At 42.3% G+C, this 19,098-nt stretch overlaps 1 protein-coding gene across 1 annotated transcript in view; it reads right to left on the bottom strand.

Annotated features, from left to right (window-relative positions):
• Positions 1-5,479: 5,479 nt before the first annotated feature.
• LOC138176519 (transketolase-like protein 2) overlaps positions 5,480-19,098 on the bottom strand; it is a 30,620-nt gene continuing 17,001 nt past the window's right edge. Inside the window, exons 7-14 of the mRNA XM_069107309.1 lie at positions 18,897-19,090; positions 17,471-17,635; positions 16,797-16,953; positions 13,222-13,352; positions 10,364-10,447; positions 7,715-7,811; positions 7,403-7,522; positions 5,480-6,401 (exon numbers count right to left, since the gene is read on the bottom strand). Of these exons, the coding sequence (XP_068963410.1) occupies positions 6,229-6,401; positions 7,403-7,522; positions 7,715-7,811; positions 10,364-10,447; positions 13,222-13,352; positions 16,797-16,953; positions 17,471-17,635; positions 18,897-19,090 (1,121 nt within the window). The 3' untranslated portion in view covers positions 5,480-6,228. The remainder of the gene's footprint in view (positions 6,402-7,402; positions 7,523-7,714; positions 7,812-10,363; positions 10,448-13,221; positions 13,353-16,796; positions 16,954-17,470; positions 17,636-18,896; positions 19,091-19,098) is intronic.

Genomic DNA, 19,098 nt, shown 5'->3' with positions numbered 1-19,098 from the left:
CTCTCAGCACAGTGCTAGGCACATAGTAGGGATTTAGTCAATGCTTCTTGCCTGCCTGGCAGCTACACGTTAAAGGTGATAGGACTTTGCTAGCTGTAGAGATGGCACAGAAGTACAACTTTCGAACTATTTTCCTCCGCATCGGGGAAGAAATATTAGCTGGGGAGGGGGTGGGGGGAGGAGGGAGATCTCGAAAAAGGCGCCTGTCGGGAAATAAAACAGTCAACAAGCACTTAGGAAGACTTCCTATGTGCCGGGCACTGTACCAGGCCAGGCCAGGCTCCAATCCAGAAAATTAGGCCCCTGTGCTACGAACCCAGCCCCCGTTGGGCGGGAAGGCAAGGACCAGGCTGTGGCGATCACACCATTACCAGACATCTATGCCCCCTTCATCTCCCAGGCTGCCACCTTACCTTTGCATGAGAGCATCCGAACGTCGGACCAAAAGATGCTGCGCGGCTGCTTTCCCTCTTACCCGGCTGGGGCGAGCCTTCCAACCCGCTGCCTAGGCAGACGTGGGCGGACTGACTTGACAGCCACAGGTAGCCGGCGCAGCCGCGTGGACCCGCAACCACGGTCTTCGCCAGTGCGCCTGCGCGGAGCCAGGGTGTGAGCCACGCCCCCGCCCCCCTCACAACTCCACCCAAGGCTAGGGAGACAAGATTGACCTTCCTAGTAAGTAAGTAGCTCAGGCATGGGAAAAGAATGGGCCAGGAGGTATGGCTAACCTGGAGCTAGCCCTCCCGACTTGCACAAACTAGCATACTTCCCAAGGCTGATGCTGCTACTCTCTCAGCCCGTTGAGGCCTGGGCGACCGTTCGAAACTTCTCTAGCGTCTAACGTTCCCCTCAGGCCACATCGAAGCCCCTGATTTGCTAGCTCGATTGTCCCGCCCCCTTCTCTCGCCCCATCCCCCCAACGAACCTCTCGGAGAGCAGGAAAACTGATTGGTCAGGCCGCCGTCCAGGCAACCAATTAGAAAAGCATTGTCTCTGACCCACCCAACTCCCTCCCCTTAATGCCGCAGTGCTTCGCTTGGTGCGACGTTCTATCTGCAGTCTCGGCCTTATTTTCTTCAGGTCTGGACCCGCCTCTCAGGCATTGTCCCGCCCCCGACAGTCGGACTCATGGGGGAGGAGGAGGGGGGAGAATTGAGGGTGGGAAAGGGGCGCTGAAGCGGGCGGGAGGCCTGCGTAGCCCCTCGGGTGGGGTCCGCTTGGGGCAAGACCGAGCTTGTTGGGAAGCTGGGAGCGAAGCCCCAGACCGTCGGGTAGAGGGGTCGCATTGGTAGGGTACCCGGGGCCCCGGCCCTGACCAATAGGGCCGGGGGCTCATTGGCCCGATTATTAAGAGGCCCAGGAGCGGGAGAGGGGAGATGGTGAGTTAGGGAACCCCGCTCAAGTGAAAGACCCTCCGCGGTTCCCCGTGCCTAGGGTTGTACAGGAAAAAGATTCAGACAGTATGTGAAATCTCCGACCCCCGGGGGGTTAGGGGTAGGGCCCCCTGCCAGGCTCCCCAGAGGTAGATCTCCCGGATAGGGGTGCCCACCCTAGAGGGAAGAGAATGGGGACAAATTATTTAAGGAATCTCACTTAGGCTAACAACATTGGTGCAGTGGTTAACAGTAGCTAGAGGGCTATCCTAGCACCCCCCTAAACCTGAGTTTAACAGAGTCTCTAACACACTGGCTTTGTAGCCATCAAATCCATCAACAAACCAATATGTACCTACTGCGTGCTAGACATTGGGCATAACAGGTACAAAAATGAAAGTCTCTGTGCTCTAGGTAACCCCCTAAAAAGAGCTCAGACTTCTGCCTAAGGTTTGCAAAACATCTTACATACATTACCTCATCCAGTCCTTACATGAATACCTTGAATAAGTGCAATTATTTTTTTTTTTTGCTTTTTTGGGGGGGAGAGGGCAGGGCAATTGGGGTTGTGACTTGCCCAAGGTCACACGGCTATTGATCTCAGTTCCTCCTGACTCTAGGGCCGGTATTCACTTCACCACCTAACCACCCCATTATTTTCCTTTTTACAGATAAGGAAACTGAGTGTTTGAGGCAGGATTTGAACTCTAAGACTATTAAGGTACAAATGAGTTTTGGCCGGAGGCAGCTGCCCAGCACCAGGAGGGGGCAAGAAGTCCAGAGTTCAAATATGGCCTCAGATACTTGCTAGCCATGTGACCCCGGGCAAGTCATTTAACCTCTTACATCCCTCAACTGTAAAATGGAGCATATAAAAGCACCTACCTCATAGGTTGTTGTGAGGGTCAAATGGGATATTTGTAAAACACCTGGCACATAGTAAGGGCCTAATAAATACTTGTTCTCTTCTCTCCCTTGTTGATCTGTGGAGTTTCTGCACCAGAAATTCCCCACATGAATGAAATCACAGATTGGGACCCCCCCAAAAAAATGTCCATTTTATTTTGATTTCACAACCCACAGAGACAGGTGAAGGTTCAAGAGAGACTGACTAAATGGATCCACCCCATGTGGATCACAGCTGTTATTGGTGTTTGTCCTCTGCTCTGGAAATTGGGGAGGTGATATCCAGATATGCAAGTGAAATGGATTTAAGTGAGGGAGGACTGTACAGTCACCAGCCTCACTTTCTCCTCCATAGCCATCAAAGTCCACTGGCCACTTAAGATGGATGCAATGTAAGACTTAGCCTTTTTAAACTAAGGTCTTGGGGTGGCTAGGTGGTACAGTGAATAGAGCACTAGCCCTGGAGTCAGGAGGACCTGAGTTCAAATCCAGCCTCAGACACTTGACACATTACTAGCCGTGTGACTTTGGGCAAGTCACTTAACCCCAATTGCCCTCCAAAAAGCAACAAAAAATAAATAAATAAACAAACTAAGGTCTTTAACAGGTCTCAATTTGACTGAGGCAATGTCCATTCAGTGATTAAGGCTAGGTAAGAAATTAAGCGGAGAATGGCCTCTTTTACCAAGTCCAGAGGCTCCCAAACTTTTGGTCTACTGCCTCTTTAAAAAAAAAAATCATTGCCACCCCTGGAAATCTACTTTCTTTAGTTCTTTAACTTTTTAAAAATTTGCACCATTTCAAAAAAATAAATTTTTTTTTAAATGATGCATCTTAAACTTAATAATTTATTGTAAATTTGTGGGGGTTTTCCTGCATTTAAATTTTGATGATACAAATATTGCATTGTGTAACTGTATATTATTGTATTATAAACAAGCCATTACACTCACATATTCAGGCTGATGCATGCTGGAAAGGCTTGCTTGCCAACACTTGCTTGTTAAGACCTGTCAATGGACTTGACCACTGACCATTACAACTTGTATTTTGTGTGTTTATTTGGAAAATAATGTAAACACTACAACTTTAACTCTTATATACAACAGAAGAAATGTGTATGGATGGTTTTTCAAAATTTCCTTCTTTCCTTATGCTTCCACCACCCCCTTATTTTTATTCAATGCCCTCCAATTGCACCCAAGGCTACTACTCTCCTCCCCACTGTATCTTTCCCGTACCCCACAGGGAGCCGTAGGGGGAACCTTTGGGAACCTATGACCTACTCTAAAAAAAAATCTGTGAGGGGAAGACCCTCAAGGTTCCTAGCAAAGCAGAAACAATTTTTATTTATGTTCATTTTGAACCAATCGGGGTCCATACAAGGTCCAATTGGGGTTTGGCCTTCAATTTAGGGTTGGCTAAATCAATGAGAGCCAGAGTAATTTGAGTTTAAGTCGAGGTCTTTAAGAAAGTAATCTAGTCTGTAAGTAAATGGGAAAATATCTTTCAAGATCAGAGCTAGATCTCAGCTAATTAGCTCCAGAAGAAGTATTTGAATCCTTAATCAATTTAGAATTGAAATGAGCAAGACCTGGGGGGAGGGTCTCATCCAAACTAGAGAAAGCTGCTCCCCATACCTAAGGAAAAGATAAATTAGATAACTCATGCCCATTCTTCCCTCAAAAGCCTCAGTCATTTTGATTTCCTAATACCTTATGGTGGATAGGAGGTGGTTCAGACATACCCTGCCTCCCAACTAGAAAGTCTCTGGAGGAATGAAATGGAAAGCAAAGTGTGGGCTTTCACTTACTCTTCCATTAGCATTGCTTACAAAGTTCACAAGTGAGCTTCTTGACTGAAAGAGCCCATTCTATCTTCCCTGACCCAATAACACTTAAAACAGGGTGGACACTGAAGGTATATAACCAACATGAGTTGAACACAGTTGAGTTACCCATTCTGCAGCCTCTTTCTTCCAAGACAACAGTTAATTTATCTCCCACAGACAGCTAAACTAAAGTTGTGCAAGGCTTGCACAAGCAAACCCAAGGAGTCTTAATTGCTTCCAACATATAACATAACCCCAGATGCCACCATTGAGGCTGTTGGTGAATTCCTTGAAAATGTTATTCATAACAACCTTTACCAATTAAAAGCTTTGGACTTGAGAAAGAATTGCTTTGCTCCATGGGCTAGAAAAAAGGAATCCCAGTAGAGGAGATCCTGTGCTGGCCATGGAGTCAGTAAGACCAGGACAAATGAGTTCAGTAAGCTCAACTCCAATTTACTCTTTTGTAAAATAAAAAGCACCTACTTTACAAAGGTTGTTGTGAGTGTCAAATGAAATAATGTATGTCAAAAACTTTACAAACCTTAAAATATATGGCTTTTGTTGTTCTTCAATTGTGTCCAACTCTTCATGACCTCTTTTGGGGTTTCCTTGGCAAAGATACCAGAGTGGTTTGCCATTTCCTTCACCAGTTCATTTTATAGATAAGGAAACTGTAGCCAACAAAGTTAAGTGACTTGCCTAGGGTCACACAGCTATCAAGTGTCTGAAGCCAGATTTTAATTCAGAGCGAAGTCTTCCTGACTCCAAGCCTGGCACTCTATCCACTATAGGTGGTCACCTATTTGCCCAAAAATTATATGGCTGCATCTGCTTTATAGATGTACACATTTTGTTTTACTTAGGGTAGTAGCCAACTCTCATGTATCCTTGTTAAAAGTTAACCAACTTCAAGTTTGGGGCAAGGACCCAAGATGAAAATACTAACAAGCACCAAAGGGCATGGGGAAAAATACCAGGAGAGCGTTATCTAAACTCAGCACGGCTGCCAGAGGATGGTGGATAGAGAGGCCAGGTTTGGAGTCAGAAGGCCCTGGGTACAGGTCCGACCTTGGTCGTGTACTCAATCTAAACATTGCTTAATATATATGGATTCTCTCCGTGTATATGTCACTTTCAAAGAGGCACATGGAACGGCATTCAAGGTCATTATAGATATACAGCAATTATTCCATTTCACTTTTTGGAAAAAATTAAAAACCCATTTTTTCAGGCTTTAAAGAAAAAATTCTTGATTAGCAATTGCGAAAACTCAGTTTTTCCACTATTCAGTAGAAACATCCACTTGGGATGAAAATGAAAGTTGACCCAAGTCGAGAATGCAAAGATTCCAAAACAATAAAGTAACTTCATTTGTTTAATGCCTTTTTATTGTTGACTCGTGTGTTGCTATCATTAGTTTGGACATTTAGAAAGTTAAACACAAGAGCTCACAACACATACAAACCACCAGATGGCAGAGACGGGCCAGAACTAATAGGTTGGTTTTCTCAGTTTTGTATAATCTCCTTGCAGAAGAACTATAGCAAAAGAGATACAGCGAGGGAAGGCCATGTATCATAAAAGCTCCCGTTCCTGTTTTATGGCCCCAGAAGTGAAATGAAGGCAGTTTAAGGTGACGCAACCTTCATTAATCCGCTGTTCAAGAAGTTACAGGTATGCTAGTATTTTAAGGAAGTTTGAACTGGGGATAAAAAGGAATAGTAGAATTTCTTTGCCATCTACACTGTTCAGTGTTCACACACAAATTCACACTTTTAGAAATTACAAATAATATAAGAACACACATCAGCTTAAGAGATCAGGTTCTCTCTACTCATCCCCCCACCCCAACTCCCATTCCTTCTAGACTTATCAGAACACTTAGACACAATGTAGTGAAAAGTTATAGCAGCATTTCTATGCACAATAAACACTTTAACAAGAACTTAACGAACCTAGAGCTGCTGAAGAACAAACAGAAAAGCCATTACCTGCCCTGGTCCTTAAAAAAAAAAAAACACGAATAAAAACAACAAAATCTACATCTTTGAAACTGTGACTTCAAATACTCCACAAATACATCAACTTTTTAAGCTGACAATGCTGATTTCCTTTTTAGCTGGCCACAATTGATTTCACAGCATTCACGATGTATCTGGCACTAATACCAAACATATCAAGCAATTCCGAAGGTTTTCCACTTCGAGGCACCCCAGACACTGCCAGCTGATGAACACTGATGTCAGGTATACCAGAAACAGCTGCACACACAGCTTCCCCAATGCCACCTAGAAAAGAAGGCCAAGGTCATAAGAGTCCAAGTTGGCTTCATAACACTGCTATAAAACGTCTCACCATTTACAGAGACTACTCATGGCACTCCGACATATCACCTGGGACTGGTGAGGAACCTGCTTAACTTTATTCTTTGTTCTGTGAAGTTTGGATTCACTCAAAGGGCCTCCCTTGAGGACCTAGAGGGGATTTGTTCTATGAAGTTTGGATTCAAAGGGCCTCCCTTGAGGACCTAAAGGGGACTTGTTCTGTGAAGTTTGGATTCAGTCAAAGGGCTACCCTTGAGGACCTAGAGGGGATTTGTTCTGTGGAGTTTGTATTCAGTCAAAGGGCCCCACTTAAGGACCTAAAGGACCACATGTGGCCTCTAGGCCTCAGGTTTCCTACCTGTGACCTAGGAGAATATTAGAAATGGAAGAAGCATGGGGCAGCTAGGGGGCACAGTGAATAGAGCACTGGCCCTGGAGTCAGGAGGGCCTGAATTCAAATCCAGCCTCAGACTCTTAACACTTACTAGCCGTGTGACCTTGGGTAAGTCACTTAACCCCAATTGCCCTGCCTTCCCCCCTCCAAAAACATACAAAAAGAAAAAAATTTAAATGGAAGAAACAGAGGTTACTATGTAGGTGGCATTTCAAATTCTAGGAGTAATTTTACTTTGCCTGTTGAAATCTCCACTACCTTGTAGGTATAAAGGGTATGATGAATAGTTTCCAGAATAGTGATCAATGAGAAAGGGTCTGGGCCCAGTTTAACATTTTTTTAATTCAAGGAATTAGTGTGTTTTAATCAATCTCCAAAATCAGCACTAGCTCTAGATTTTTTGTCTGACCATTTACACATTAGAGGTTTATCTTCTATGTTGTTCCCTTGCAATTCAATTATTTGCTTTATTGACCCTAAAGTTATAGTACCATTCCCATATACAGTACCACTTTACCAGAATGTCCTTCAGACAACAATGTGAGTGAAAATGCTTCAATCGATGACTCACCTTCTTTGTAATGATCCTCCACTGTAATAATACGCCCCTCTGTTACTCTGGCACTAGAAAGGATTGTGGCTCGATCCAGTGGTTTGATGGTGAATAGGTCAATTACTCGGATAGAAATACCTGAAAGACCAGAAAGGGGGCTAAGAGATACAGCCACATATTTAGAGAATGAGGGAAATGAAAATAAAAAGATCAACCAAGGCATGTACCAATTCAGGCACAAAGTCTTGCTATCTTTACTCAGATGTGTAACATAATTCTTTTAAAAATATTTTTTGTGTGTAATACAATTCTCAGTTCTTAATATATTACCTTCTTTAGAAAGTTCTGCAGCAGCTGCTAAAGCCTCATGGAGAGTAACCCCAGCTCCAATAACTGTGGCCTTGTCATCAGCACTCTGATAGATCACCTGGTGAAAATGTTAAAAATATAAGACACAGGTTAGGATATGGATGGCATCTCCCATTCTAGGAGACTTTTGTTTCATTTCTTTGAATTTTATTTTTATTTACAAATTCTGTCTCCTTCCACCCTCTCCCCAACCCTTTGATAAAGCAAGAAAAATGATACCCATTACACATATGACATTATGCAAACCACATTTCCACATTTGCCATGTTTTTTAAAAAGCAAGAAAAATATGCTTCGTTTTGTACTCTGAGTTCATCTGCTCTCTGTCTGAAGGTAGATAACACTTTTCATCATGTGAGTCCTTTGAAATTGTAGTGGATCATTGTTACTAAGTCTTTCACAGTTGATTATCTTAACAATATTGCTGTTACTAAAGTACAGTGTTCTCCTGGTTCTGCTCACTTTATATCAGTTCATATAAGTCTTCCCAGGTTTTTCCGAAACGATTCCCTTCATCATTTCTTATAGCATTCTATCACATTCATATACCACAACTTGTTCAACCATTCCTCAATTAGTTAATGGACATCCCCTCAGTTTCCAATTCTTCACCATTACAAAAAGAGTTGCTATAAATATTTTTGTACATATAGGTCCTTCTCCTTTTTCTTTGATCTCCTTGGGGTATAGACCTACTAGTAGTATTCCTGGGTCAAAGGCTATGCACAGTTTTATAGCCCTTTGGGCATGGTTCCAAATTGTTCTCCAGAATGGCTGAATGAGTTTGCAATTCCACCAACAATGCATTAGTGTCCCTATCTTCCTACATCCCTTCCTAGGAGACATTTGCTACATTTTGTCCTTTGGAACCTCTGTTGTCATCCTTAAGCTCCCCTACATCCTCAGGCTTGCTCTTCCTTCAATTTAACTGAAAGTTGCCTTTCCCCTGAAGCTCCTGCCATTCAAGTCTTCACTTTGTCCTTCTGCACTATTCTCTTTGTCTGCAAACATACTCAGGTCTTTAATCCATATCTGTCTCTCTGTCTCTGTCTCTCTGTCTCTCTCTCTCATTGCCAAAGAGACCTCTTTACTTGCTGCTTCCACACCTTTCCCTCCAAAATGACATAGCATTACCTAGTCTCTCTTTTTTCTCCCCACCTTTTTCTTTCTAGCTAATAATTTTTTAAAAGAATTGTTAGGGGTTTTTTTTTTCAGCTTCTAGGGTTCGTTTAATTGCAGAAGCCTGTGATCTACTCTGGAATCTAGAATCTGATCTTGCAATATCTAGTTAGTAAAATGGATTTTTAACTCATATTGGGCCATCCCATAGTTTGGAGACATTCTTGTCTCTTTTGCAAATGCAAAATGTCCTTTTTGTCTTTTTAGAAGTCTGCTTTTCTTTATACAGCACTTAAGCCATCCATGACCAAGCATCTATATTCACATGTTGTTTGTTTTGATTATTTCTCTCTCTAGCTTGTACACACACACACCCCTTAAACTCATAACCTGTTACATGAATTCACATCCTAAATCATTATCAAGCAATTTACCTCTAGATGAGTTAAAAAATATAAAAGATGTGGTAGCAGAGACAAATGCAGATCCCCTGAACTACAGACACCATCTCCATGCAAATTAAAGTTAAAAAACACGTGCACCAGATACAGCCTTAATGCTGAGATACAAGTAACATAGTACAAAAATTAGAGTTAGCGTGAATCCTAAATGCTAAATCAAATATTTAGGGTAGAGGTGTGACGCAAGTGGCTCATGGGTCTACAACACTCCCAAGTGCTACTGAACCAGATTAAAATGTAATTGGGAGGGGTGGCCAGGTGGCTCAGTGAGTAAGAGCACCGTCCCCAGTGTTGGGATGACCTGGATCCAATCCGGGCTCAGATACTCAGCACCACACCCAGAAATAACTGGCTGTGTAACCTTGAGCAAGTTATTTAACCCCGATTGCTTTTAAAAATTAAAAAAAAAATGTAATTGGGAAGTGTTTTTTTTAATCTAATAAAACATAGACAACATTATGCTTTAAAACAAGGTCAATAGGCAACTGCAGAGATCTTTATGTATGGGTTAGTGGCACCCTCTCTGTTGAGTTTGACACTACTCATTTAGGGTATTGCCTATTGGCAAAGAAAGGACTCCAGAAAATACTTTTTGGATAGCAACTCTTAAAACAGTCAACTGACTTTTTAGTCACAAATGAGGGCACTGGCATAAATAATTGTAGGCCCTGAAATAGCTGAGGCAAACATTTGAATGCGTTACCCCTTTAGAAGGTGTTGTAGAGACAAGGAAAACGAATCCCCCCAACACAGAAGTTATCGTCAGGGACGTTGCTTAGCTAGAATTCTACTAGCACAGACTGGTCTTGTGGTCGATTTGGAAAGTAAAAGAACTGTTCGATTCAAGCTAAAATTGATGAGTTGCTCACTTGGGTGATATCCCTCTATGAGGAAAAGCAGCCAACGGCTGCAATGAGGGAAAGCAGTCAGTTTTCAGAGTAGAAAGGATAAAACACAGGATAGAAAACAGTCTAGAAGACCATCCACGTGAAGAGAAGAGGAAAAATGTGAGAACCTAAGCCTTTTTTACCTTGGCCTGTCCAATCTTGAAGTTTTCAAAGGGAGAATAAATAACTGAAGTATCTGGTCTACTGGTGCGGATGAAGCACATTCCCTAGGGTAAATATAAAAACAAGAGTTACGTTTCAGAAATCAAAGTTACAAATTCTTTTCTAAAAAAAATTTATCGTTAGAAAGAAAAAGGTGAGAGAAAAGAACAAGCTAGTAAGGCTTAGTGCCATAAAAAAAGAAAAAAAAGACAGTGCCAGTCTCTGTTAGAGAAGGAAGTCTGTATTCTGACAAGGAATAAGATACCTTAAAACCTTTAGAAAACACAGAATACCATCTGCATAAACTTACTACTACAATGGTCTTTCTAAACAGACACAAAACCAAGGAGGAGCCTGGCGAACCCCAGGGGTGATGAGCTTTCCATGCTAACGTATTTGCTGTAAGTAAGTGATATCCCAAATACACATTGATGCTTGTTATATCTGCAAGCCCACTCTTTTAAAGATAGGGAAATGGGTGGAAGCTCGGGGGGTACACTGTGGACATCTCTGGGATGGAAACGAATAGCACTTTTACCATCACTGATGTGATTCTGGTACAGGGTAGCATGGAGGCCTCAGAATACTACATGCCTTGACTCCCATTAACATCCCCACACATCACGATACAGACAAGAGGGGAGAAAAATCTAAGCCCCAACACCACAGCTACCTCCCACGCTCTTCCTAGACTCAATTTCACCATGTATGGACTAGTTAAGGGGTGGGGAACTTGTGGCCTCAAGGCCACAAGTGGTCCTCTAGGTCCTCAAGCGTAGCCCTTTGACTGAATCCAGGTTTTACAGAACAAATCCTTTTATTAAGTCAAAGGGCCACACTTGAGGACCTTGAGGGCCACAGGTGGCCCCAAAGCCACAGGTTCCCCACCCCTGGGCTAGTCTGATCCAAGGTACATGGATCCATAGTGGTACATTATCACCAGCTCCTTTAAGTACTCTGATAGAAGTACCAGTACAATTAACTTTGGTTCCATTCAGTAATCACATTGGAGCCAAAACCTCATAGGAGCATCTAGGGCAAATCTACACAGCCTGCAGAGTGGCCTCCTGCACCCTCTTCTGGCTCCTCCACTGTGCAGCATTCTCACTACCTTGTCCCTACTGTTTGGTCCACACAGACTACACGTTTAGGGCAGGGATTTATTTTACATTCACTAGGAAGCCTAGGACATTTAAGAGCTCAGTACTCAGACTAGCATCTCAAAGGTCTAGAATATATCATACTTCCTCAAACACTTACCTCTAAAAGCAGTTGTAGCTCAATGGTTAATTCTCCTGTGTCCTACCTCTCCAAATTTAGCTTGGTTGGTCCTCAGACAAGAGATCTGTAATCCATCATTGGGCCCAGTTCGGTGGCACCAGATGGAATTTGTGGTTTCCTGGCAGAGCCAGGGAATTAATTGACAATGAAAGGTCAAAAACTCTTGAATCCATACCAGAGGTTTTAGTGTAAAAAGTGCTCAATATTAAAAATTCATTTTTTGCAATGAGATTATAGAATGCTTGTCTGTCTATGTGCTTCATTTAATCAACAAGCATTTATTAACTATTTACTCTGTGCCAAGCACTAGAGACACAAGCAAAGGCCAAAAAACACTTGCTGCCCTCAAGGAGCTTACTAAGTAGCTGGGGAAACAACATACAAATAAATAGATACATACAAGATACCCAGCCATCAGTAAATGATGGGAAGATGTATGAAAAGAAAAAAATCAGTGCCAACTGCAAAGCATGTCTCATCTCCAAGGCCCTCAAATGTGGCAATTTGATCTGCCTTATAGAGACAAAAACTAATGCCAAATTAGTAGCAGAGACTAGAAAGGCAACATGGTACAGTGGCGAAAGCATTGAATTGAAGGTAAGAGAACCTGGATTCAAATTCCAGCTCCGTCACTTACTACCTCCAAGTGGCAAGCTGCTTTACCTCACTGAGCCTCAGTTTCATTTGTTACTAAATGAACTCACAGTCCCTTCTTACTCTAAACCTGTGGTCCTAAGAAGCATTTTCTATCTAAGCCAGCATTGCTCTAAATCAGGGGTGGGGATTTGTTCTGTGAAGTCTGGATTCCGTCAAAGGGCCACACTTGAGGACCAAGAAGGCCACATGTGGCCTCGAGGCTGCCCCCTCTGTTCTAAATCAAGGGTCTTTTGTACCATAGACCCCTTTGGCAGTCAAATGAAGCCTATGGACCCCTACTCAGGATGTGGTTTGTTTGTTTGTGGAAGAGGAAGGCAAGATAATTGGGGTTAAGTGACTTACCCTAGGTCACATAGCTAGTATCAAGTGTCAAATTTGAACTCAGGTCCTCCTGACTCTAGGGGCAGTGCTCTATTCACTGCACCACCCAGCTGTCCCTCAGGATGTTTTTAAATGCATAAAATAAATTATATATGATTAAAAAAGAAATCAGTTATAGGGGCAGCCAGGTAGCACAGCCAGTAAGAGCACCGGCTCCAGTGTTGAGAAGACCTGGAGATCGAATCCCGGGCTCAGACACTTAGCACCCACCCAGAAACACCTGGCCGTGTAACCTTGAGCAAGTTACTTAACCCCAATTGCTTAGGGGCGGCCAGGTGGCTCAGCGAGTAAGAGCACCGGCTCCAGTGTTGGGACGACCTGGAGATCGAATCCCGGGCTCAGACACTCAGCACCACACCCAGAAATAACTGGCTGTGTAACCTTGAGCAAGTTACTTAACCCCGATTGCTTAAAATTAAAAAAAAAAAGAAAAAAAACAGTTATATTGAAATACAGTTATCAAAACACTTTTAAGAGAAGTCCACAGACCCCAGGTTAAGAACCTCTGCTATAAATATACCTTGGTATTGGCAGCCAGATGAACAGCATATTCTGTAGAAACAGCATCACTTGGATAGAAAACTGTGCAGTTGGGAACAGTTCTGAACATGGCTAGATCCTCCAGAGCCATCTGGGAGGGCCCATCTTCACCTGAGAAAATCATAGGAAAAAGAAATTAAGCCCAGGCCAGCATCAACCACTTTGATCCAATTCTCCAAACATTTATTTAGTGCCTACTGTATGTGGAAGGCACAGTACGAGAGATATAAAGGTGACAGATCTGGTCAAATCTCAGGCTTTCATTATTTTTAGTCTTCCTGCCTCAAAGTAGTGTTATCTTCTTTCTCTTCAATGAGCTAACCTCTGTAGTCCTTCAGGGAAATGAAGGAAGGGAACAAATCACTAAACTACCATACCATCTGAGCTTCTCAAGATGCCTTTAAAAAAAATAATGCATAACCCTGTGCAAAGTCAGAATCTGATCCAAGTAGACACATAGCCCAAAATATTGGCACTCTCTGCCTCTAATGTAATCGGGCTCAGGAAGAGTACCTAGGCAAATCCAAGGGGTTTTTTTTGTTGTTTTGGGGGGGGGCTTTTTTTTTTTTTTGCTTTTTGGAGGGGGGAAGGCAGGGCAATTGGGGTTAAGTAAGTGACTTGCCCAAGGTCACACGGCTAGTTTTTTGTGTTAGGTGTCTGAGGTCGGATTTGAACTCAGGTCCTCCTGACTCTAGGGCCAATGCTCTATTCACTGCACCACCTAGATGCCCTGGCAAATCCAAGTTTTAAAACCATTAGACTCTTGAACTTGGGCAAGTCTCTTAACCCCAACTGCCCTCCAAAAAGCAAAAAAAAAAACTATTAGAAAATTTCGTTTGCTTCTGAAATGATTTTTTCCGAGGTATATACACAAATCAACTCCATGAATATGTGCTCTACACCAGTCACTACTGATCACTGCTCACCAAGGAGTGATAGCCTAATCAATGAATTCAGTGTCATTATTTTTGCACACTCAGGGGCATCTGACACTGAACGTTTACTCTTCCTTGAAGTATGATCCCTCATAACACATACTTTTTTCTTTTTTGGAGGAGGGAAGGCAGGGCAATTGGGGTTAAGTGACTTGCCCAAGGTCACATGGCTAGTTTTTGTGTTAAGAGTCTGAGGCTGGATTTAATAAACTCAGGTCCTCCTGACTCTAGGGCCAGTGCTCTATTCACTGAGCCACCTAGCCACCCAACTCATACTTCTTTAGCATTTCTTCGAAATATGGAACACTTTCTATACATCATCCCAGTGGATCTTCACAAGCTGCTATAGTAGGTACAATAGGAAAGATCACCATGTTTGAGATGAACCCAACTCTGTGGGATTAGACACGTCACCTTCACCCCTCTGGGCTGGGATGAATTAGACTAGACTAGATGTACTCTTAGGCCCCTTCCAGCTCAAAGTCTGTGGCCTAGGTATGATCCTGTAAGGGAGGTCTTATTATCATCACTTTATGTATGAAGAAACCAAGGATCAGAGTGACAGTCACTATGTGTTTGAGGTAGATTTCAAAACCAGGACTTCCTGACTCCAAATAAAGCATTATATCCACCATCTCCCTCTTTTGGCATCAACGACACAGCACAATCCTGATGTTCCTACCTCCTCTATATTCCCTTTCCTGTCTCCATTCTTCTGCTACATAACTAGTGTTCTCAAATGTTTTGTCTTTGCTCTTGTGTTCTCTCTCTACATATCCTCACTTGGAGATAACATCTTCTCTCATAAAGTTTCCATGGGGAGACTCCCCAAAGAAGGGGTGGGGAACCTGTGGCCTTGAGGACACATGTGGCCCTTTAGGTCCTCAAGGGCAGACCTTTGACTGAATCCAAACTTCACAGAACAAATCCCCTTAATAAAAAGATTTGTTCTGTAAATTTGGACTCAGTCAAAAGGCCGCACCTGAGGGCCACATGTGGCCTCAAGGCTGCGGGTTCCCCACCCTTGTCCCAAAGCTTCTCTATTACCTACCCTCAAGTTCTAGATTATAAACTACCCACAGGACACTATTTCTTGGATATCCCACCATTATCTTAATCTCAACACTTCCACAACTAAACTCATAATCAGTCATTACCCTATCCCAATCAAAACTGCTTTACCTTCCAAATGATATAATTTGTCACCATTTTTCTACTCACCTGAGCTAGACATCTTGTCTATCCAATGTTTGAAATTCACCCTTTCTTCTCTATTCCTGTCATCACTACCCTAGTCCGGAGTCTCATTACCTCATAACTACATAATTGTAATACCTACCTACCGGGCCTCTCTACTCCCCACTTCTTCCTTCTTAAGCCCATCATACCTTCTACAATCAGACCAACTTCTCTAAAGCACCTGTTTTCCATCACATCATTCCCTAGCTTGAGCCCACAATGTCTTTTCATTGTCACACATTCGAGTGTAAACTCATCTGCTTGGTTCTCTATAGCCTCAATTATCAGACTCTACCCTACCAGACATATATCTATCATTCTAACAAGACTGGTCTCCTCAGTGCCCTGCCCCCAAAACACCACGTTCGCCTCCATGCCATTGCTCACACTGTTCTCCCCACCTGGATTACTTCCTTTCTCCCTTTAACTAAAGCCTTGAAGGCCTAGCTCAGACCCCATCTCGTCTGTTGAATGATCTCTTTCATGTACTTATACTCCATTCCTTAATAATTTAAATATTTAATTCTACTCTAAAGGTTTTGTTTAATTTAGTTCCTCCCCAGCTAGATTCTTAAGCATGAGATTTGTCCTATTTCTTTTCTATCCATTTGCAGGATCTAGCATAGCAATAGTCACATATATGGCATCTAAGAAATACTTTATAATATATAATATGAATATATAGGATTATATATTAGTTGTAATTAATATAATGCATAATATAATTATATTATGTAAATATGTAATATATATTATAGAAAAGTATATATTATAATTACTATATGATATATAACTAATATATTAGTTATAATTAATATCATCATATATTATACAATCTATAATACTAATATATAGTATTCTATATTAATTATAATTAATATAATATTATTACATAATACTTACATATAATCTAAATACTAAATAATTTATTAACTCACTGAAAACAGTGGAATGGCCTGTTTAATGGACTGCCTTGTAACTTAATGAGCTAAGACCACATAGCGTCTTCTTCCCAGTGTGGTTACTGACTATACTGCACTATAGTAGACAGAGGGCTGGCCTTGTAGTCAAGAATAGCTAGGTTCAAGTCTTGCCTCTGCCACATACTGGTTGCGTGATCCTGGACAATCACATAGGCTGCCACTCACCTGGGGGTACCGCGGAGTTATCAGTTATAGATCAGCTGCTGATCTATTTCTGTGGAGAGAGTTTCCTACATCAATGAAATCACAGTTCAGGGCCATGGAGTTTCCCTACCCCCATACAAAAATACAAAGCCTATTCAGCCCCATGGTTCAATGGACATCCTTTATAATTAGTTCTCTGTAACTAAAAGACAATGAAAAGACAGAATTCTGACTAGCTATAAGACAGTGCATACCAATGGAGACCCCACAGTGGGAGCCACTGAGATTGATGTTACTTTGAGAGATGGCCCCCATCCTGATGTGATCAAAAGCTCTGGTAAAGAAGGCAGCAAAGGTGCTAGCAAAAGCAATGGTCCGGTTTCGGGTGGCACAGCCCAATGCCACGCTTACCTGTAACACAAAAAACAGTGAGTAAGGGGACAAGAGGAACTCGAATGCCCTGAGAGATATCTGCAGCATGTGACATGTTCTGGTCACTGAATCCAAACTTCCCAGAACAAATCCCTTTAATAAAAAGATTTGTTCTGTAAAACTTGGACTCAGTCAAGAGGCCACACCTGAGGACCTAGAAAGCCACATGTGGCCTCAAGGTTGCAGGTTCCCCACCCCTGTCCCAAAGCTTCTCTTTCACCTACCTTCAAGTTCTAGATTATAAATTACCTACAGGACATTGTTTCTTGGATATCCTGCCATTATCTTCATCTCAACACTTCTAAAACTAAACTCATAATCACTCATTCCCCTGCCCTAATCAAAAGTGCTTTACCTTCCAAATAACATAATTTGTCACCATTTTCTACTCACCTGAGCTAGAAATCTTGTCTATCCAATATATTTCAAATTCACCCTTTCTTCTCTATTCCTGTCATCACTACCCTAGTCCAGAGTATCATTACCTCATACCTACCATGTTCTGCTCAGCAATAAAGCATTCAATGAAACGTTCTGGGTGCTCCTTCTTAAACAGCTCGGAAAAGGTGGAATTTTTTGTGTCACCATCTAAGGCGATCACTCGATCATTGGCATGGCCTAGCTTAGCCAGGGCAGCACCATAGGCTTTTCTGGTAGCCACCTGGAAGAAAGAGAACACTAAATTGTAGAAGGACACTGAGGGAACTTTAGCAAGAGACTAAATCTGTTAGCATTAGTAAATCCCCATCTAGGAGAAAAGCAACTAAAATTCTTTCATTTTCAAGGCTCTAAGAGGTAGGGAGGGGCAGGAATATTAGCCCAGATCAATAGGAATAAAGAAATTCAAGCATTTTGCCTATACCAAATGTACCCAGTTTCCCCACACAAATAAAAAAGTGAAAAGAAAGTAGTGTCATCTTATGTTAATGTGGTATGGATTCATTTGATTTAGGTCCTTGGCATATGAAATAAGCATATTTGCTTATTTTGATTCTTCCTACAAACAGAATTCTGACATATGAACCTCAAAACTCCCATGCTGCAAAAACTGCAGGGCCAATATCAAAATTGGTTTTGATTCCCTGATTCCTGGACAACATGATTCAACTCATCAAGTGTTAGTGTAGTAGAAGGAGCACAGGATCTGGGGTGTGAGCACTTGGGTTTAAACCTCAGCTCTGCCACTTATTAGCTGGGAACTTAGGCCAGTTCTTCCCTTCTCTGGAGGGTCTCTTCCAGCTCTAAGTGCCTACTATGGCATTATGTCAGGCATCAAGGATTCAGAGACAAACAAGGGACAATACTGTCAACTTGGGGCTATAACATGTCAAACGGATAATATTCCTCCAGATCATGTGAGGAGGGAGTAAAGAAAGGCTTCCTGTAGGGGCTATGAGTCCAAAAGGTCAAAACAGGGCCCTGAGCATCTCAGGAGTTTAAATGCACATGAACAGGTTCTAGGTCCCAAGGTGATGGCAGGAAGCTACCCAGCAGCAGGAAAGCAGAAATTAATCCATATAAAGACATTTCAAAGTCAAGTAAATAGGACTGAAGAGAACAGATACTATATAATAAAAGAGAAGAAGAGGCTCTCTTCATTGCTCATTAACCAATAGTTAAAGATTCTAATGAATACTTCATGAACATCTGTAGACTAATTTTTTTTTTGCTTTTTGGAAGGCAATTGGGGTTGAGTGACTTGCCCAAGGTCACACGGCTAGTTTTTGTGTTAAGTGTCTAAGGCCAGATTTGAACTCAGGTCCTCCTGACTCTAGGGCCGATGCTCTATTCACTGTGCCACGTAGCTGCCCCAATCTGTAGACTATTTACAAGACAAATGGGAGGGGTGAGTGAAGAATTTAAATTCGAATTTGTGCTTAGTTTATTACCATTAATCCTTAGTATGTACAGTTGCAACCTACCTTGTCCCCAATTTGGTAGGCAGGTAGAGAAGGCATCTTCACATTCATGATGTTGACCTCAGGGACATCTTCCACGGGGAGCTGAGGAGTCAGATTCTTACTACTCTGTATCTGGCTTTCGATGGCCTTGATAATGGACTCTACTTTGTCCTTTGGCATAGGCTTGCCATGCCAGTCATCTGCATCCTCAACACCTACAATC

The sequence above is a fragment of the Petaurus breviceps genome, unplaced genomic scaffold (assembly GCF_028583685.1).
Source record: "Petaurus breviceps papuanus isolate PSGF00001 unplaced genomic scaffold, PetGlider_PUasm1.0 89821, whole genome shotgun sequence".
Lineage (NCBI taxonomy): Eukaryota > Metazoa > Chordata > Mammalia > Diprotodontia > Petauridae > Petaurus > Petaurus breviceps.
This window is presented reverse-complemented; position numbering and strand designations above follow the sequence as displayed.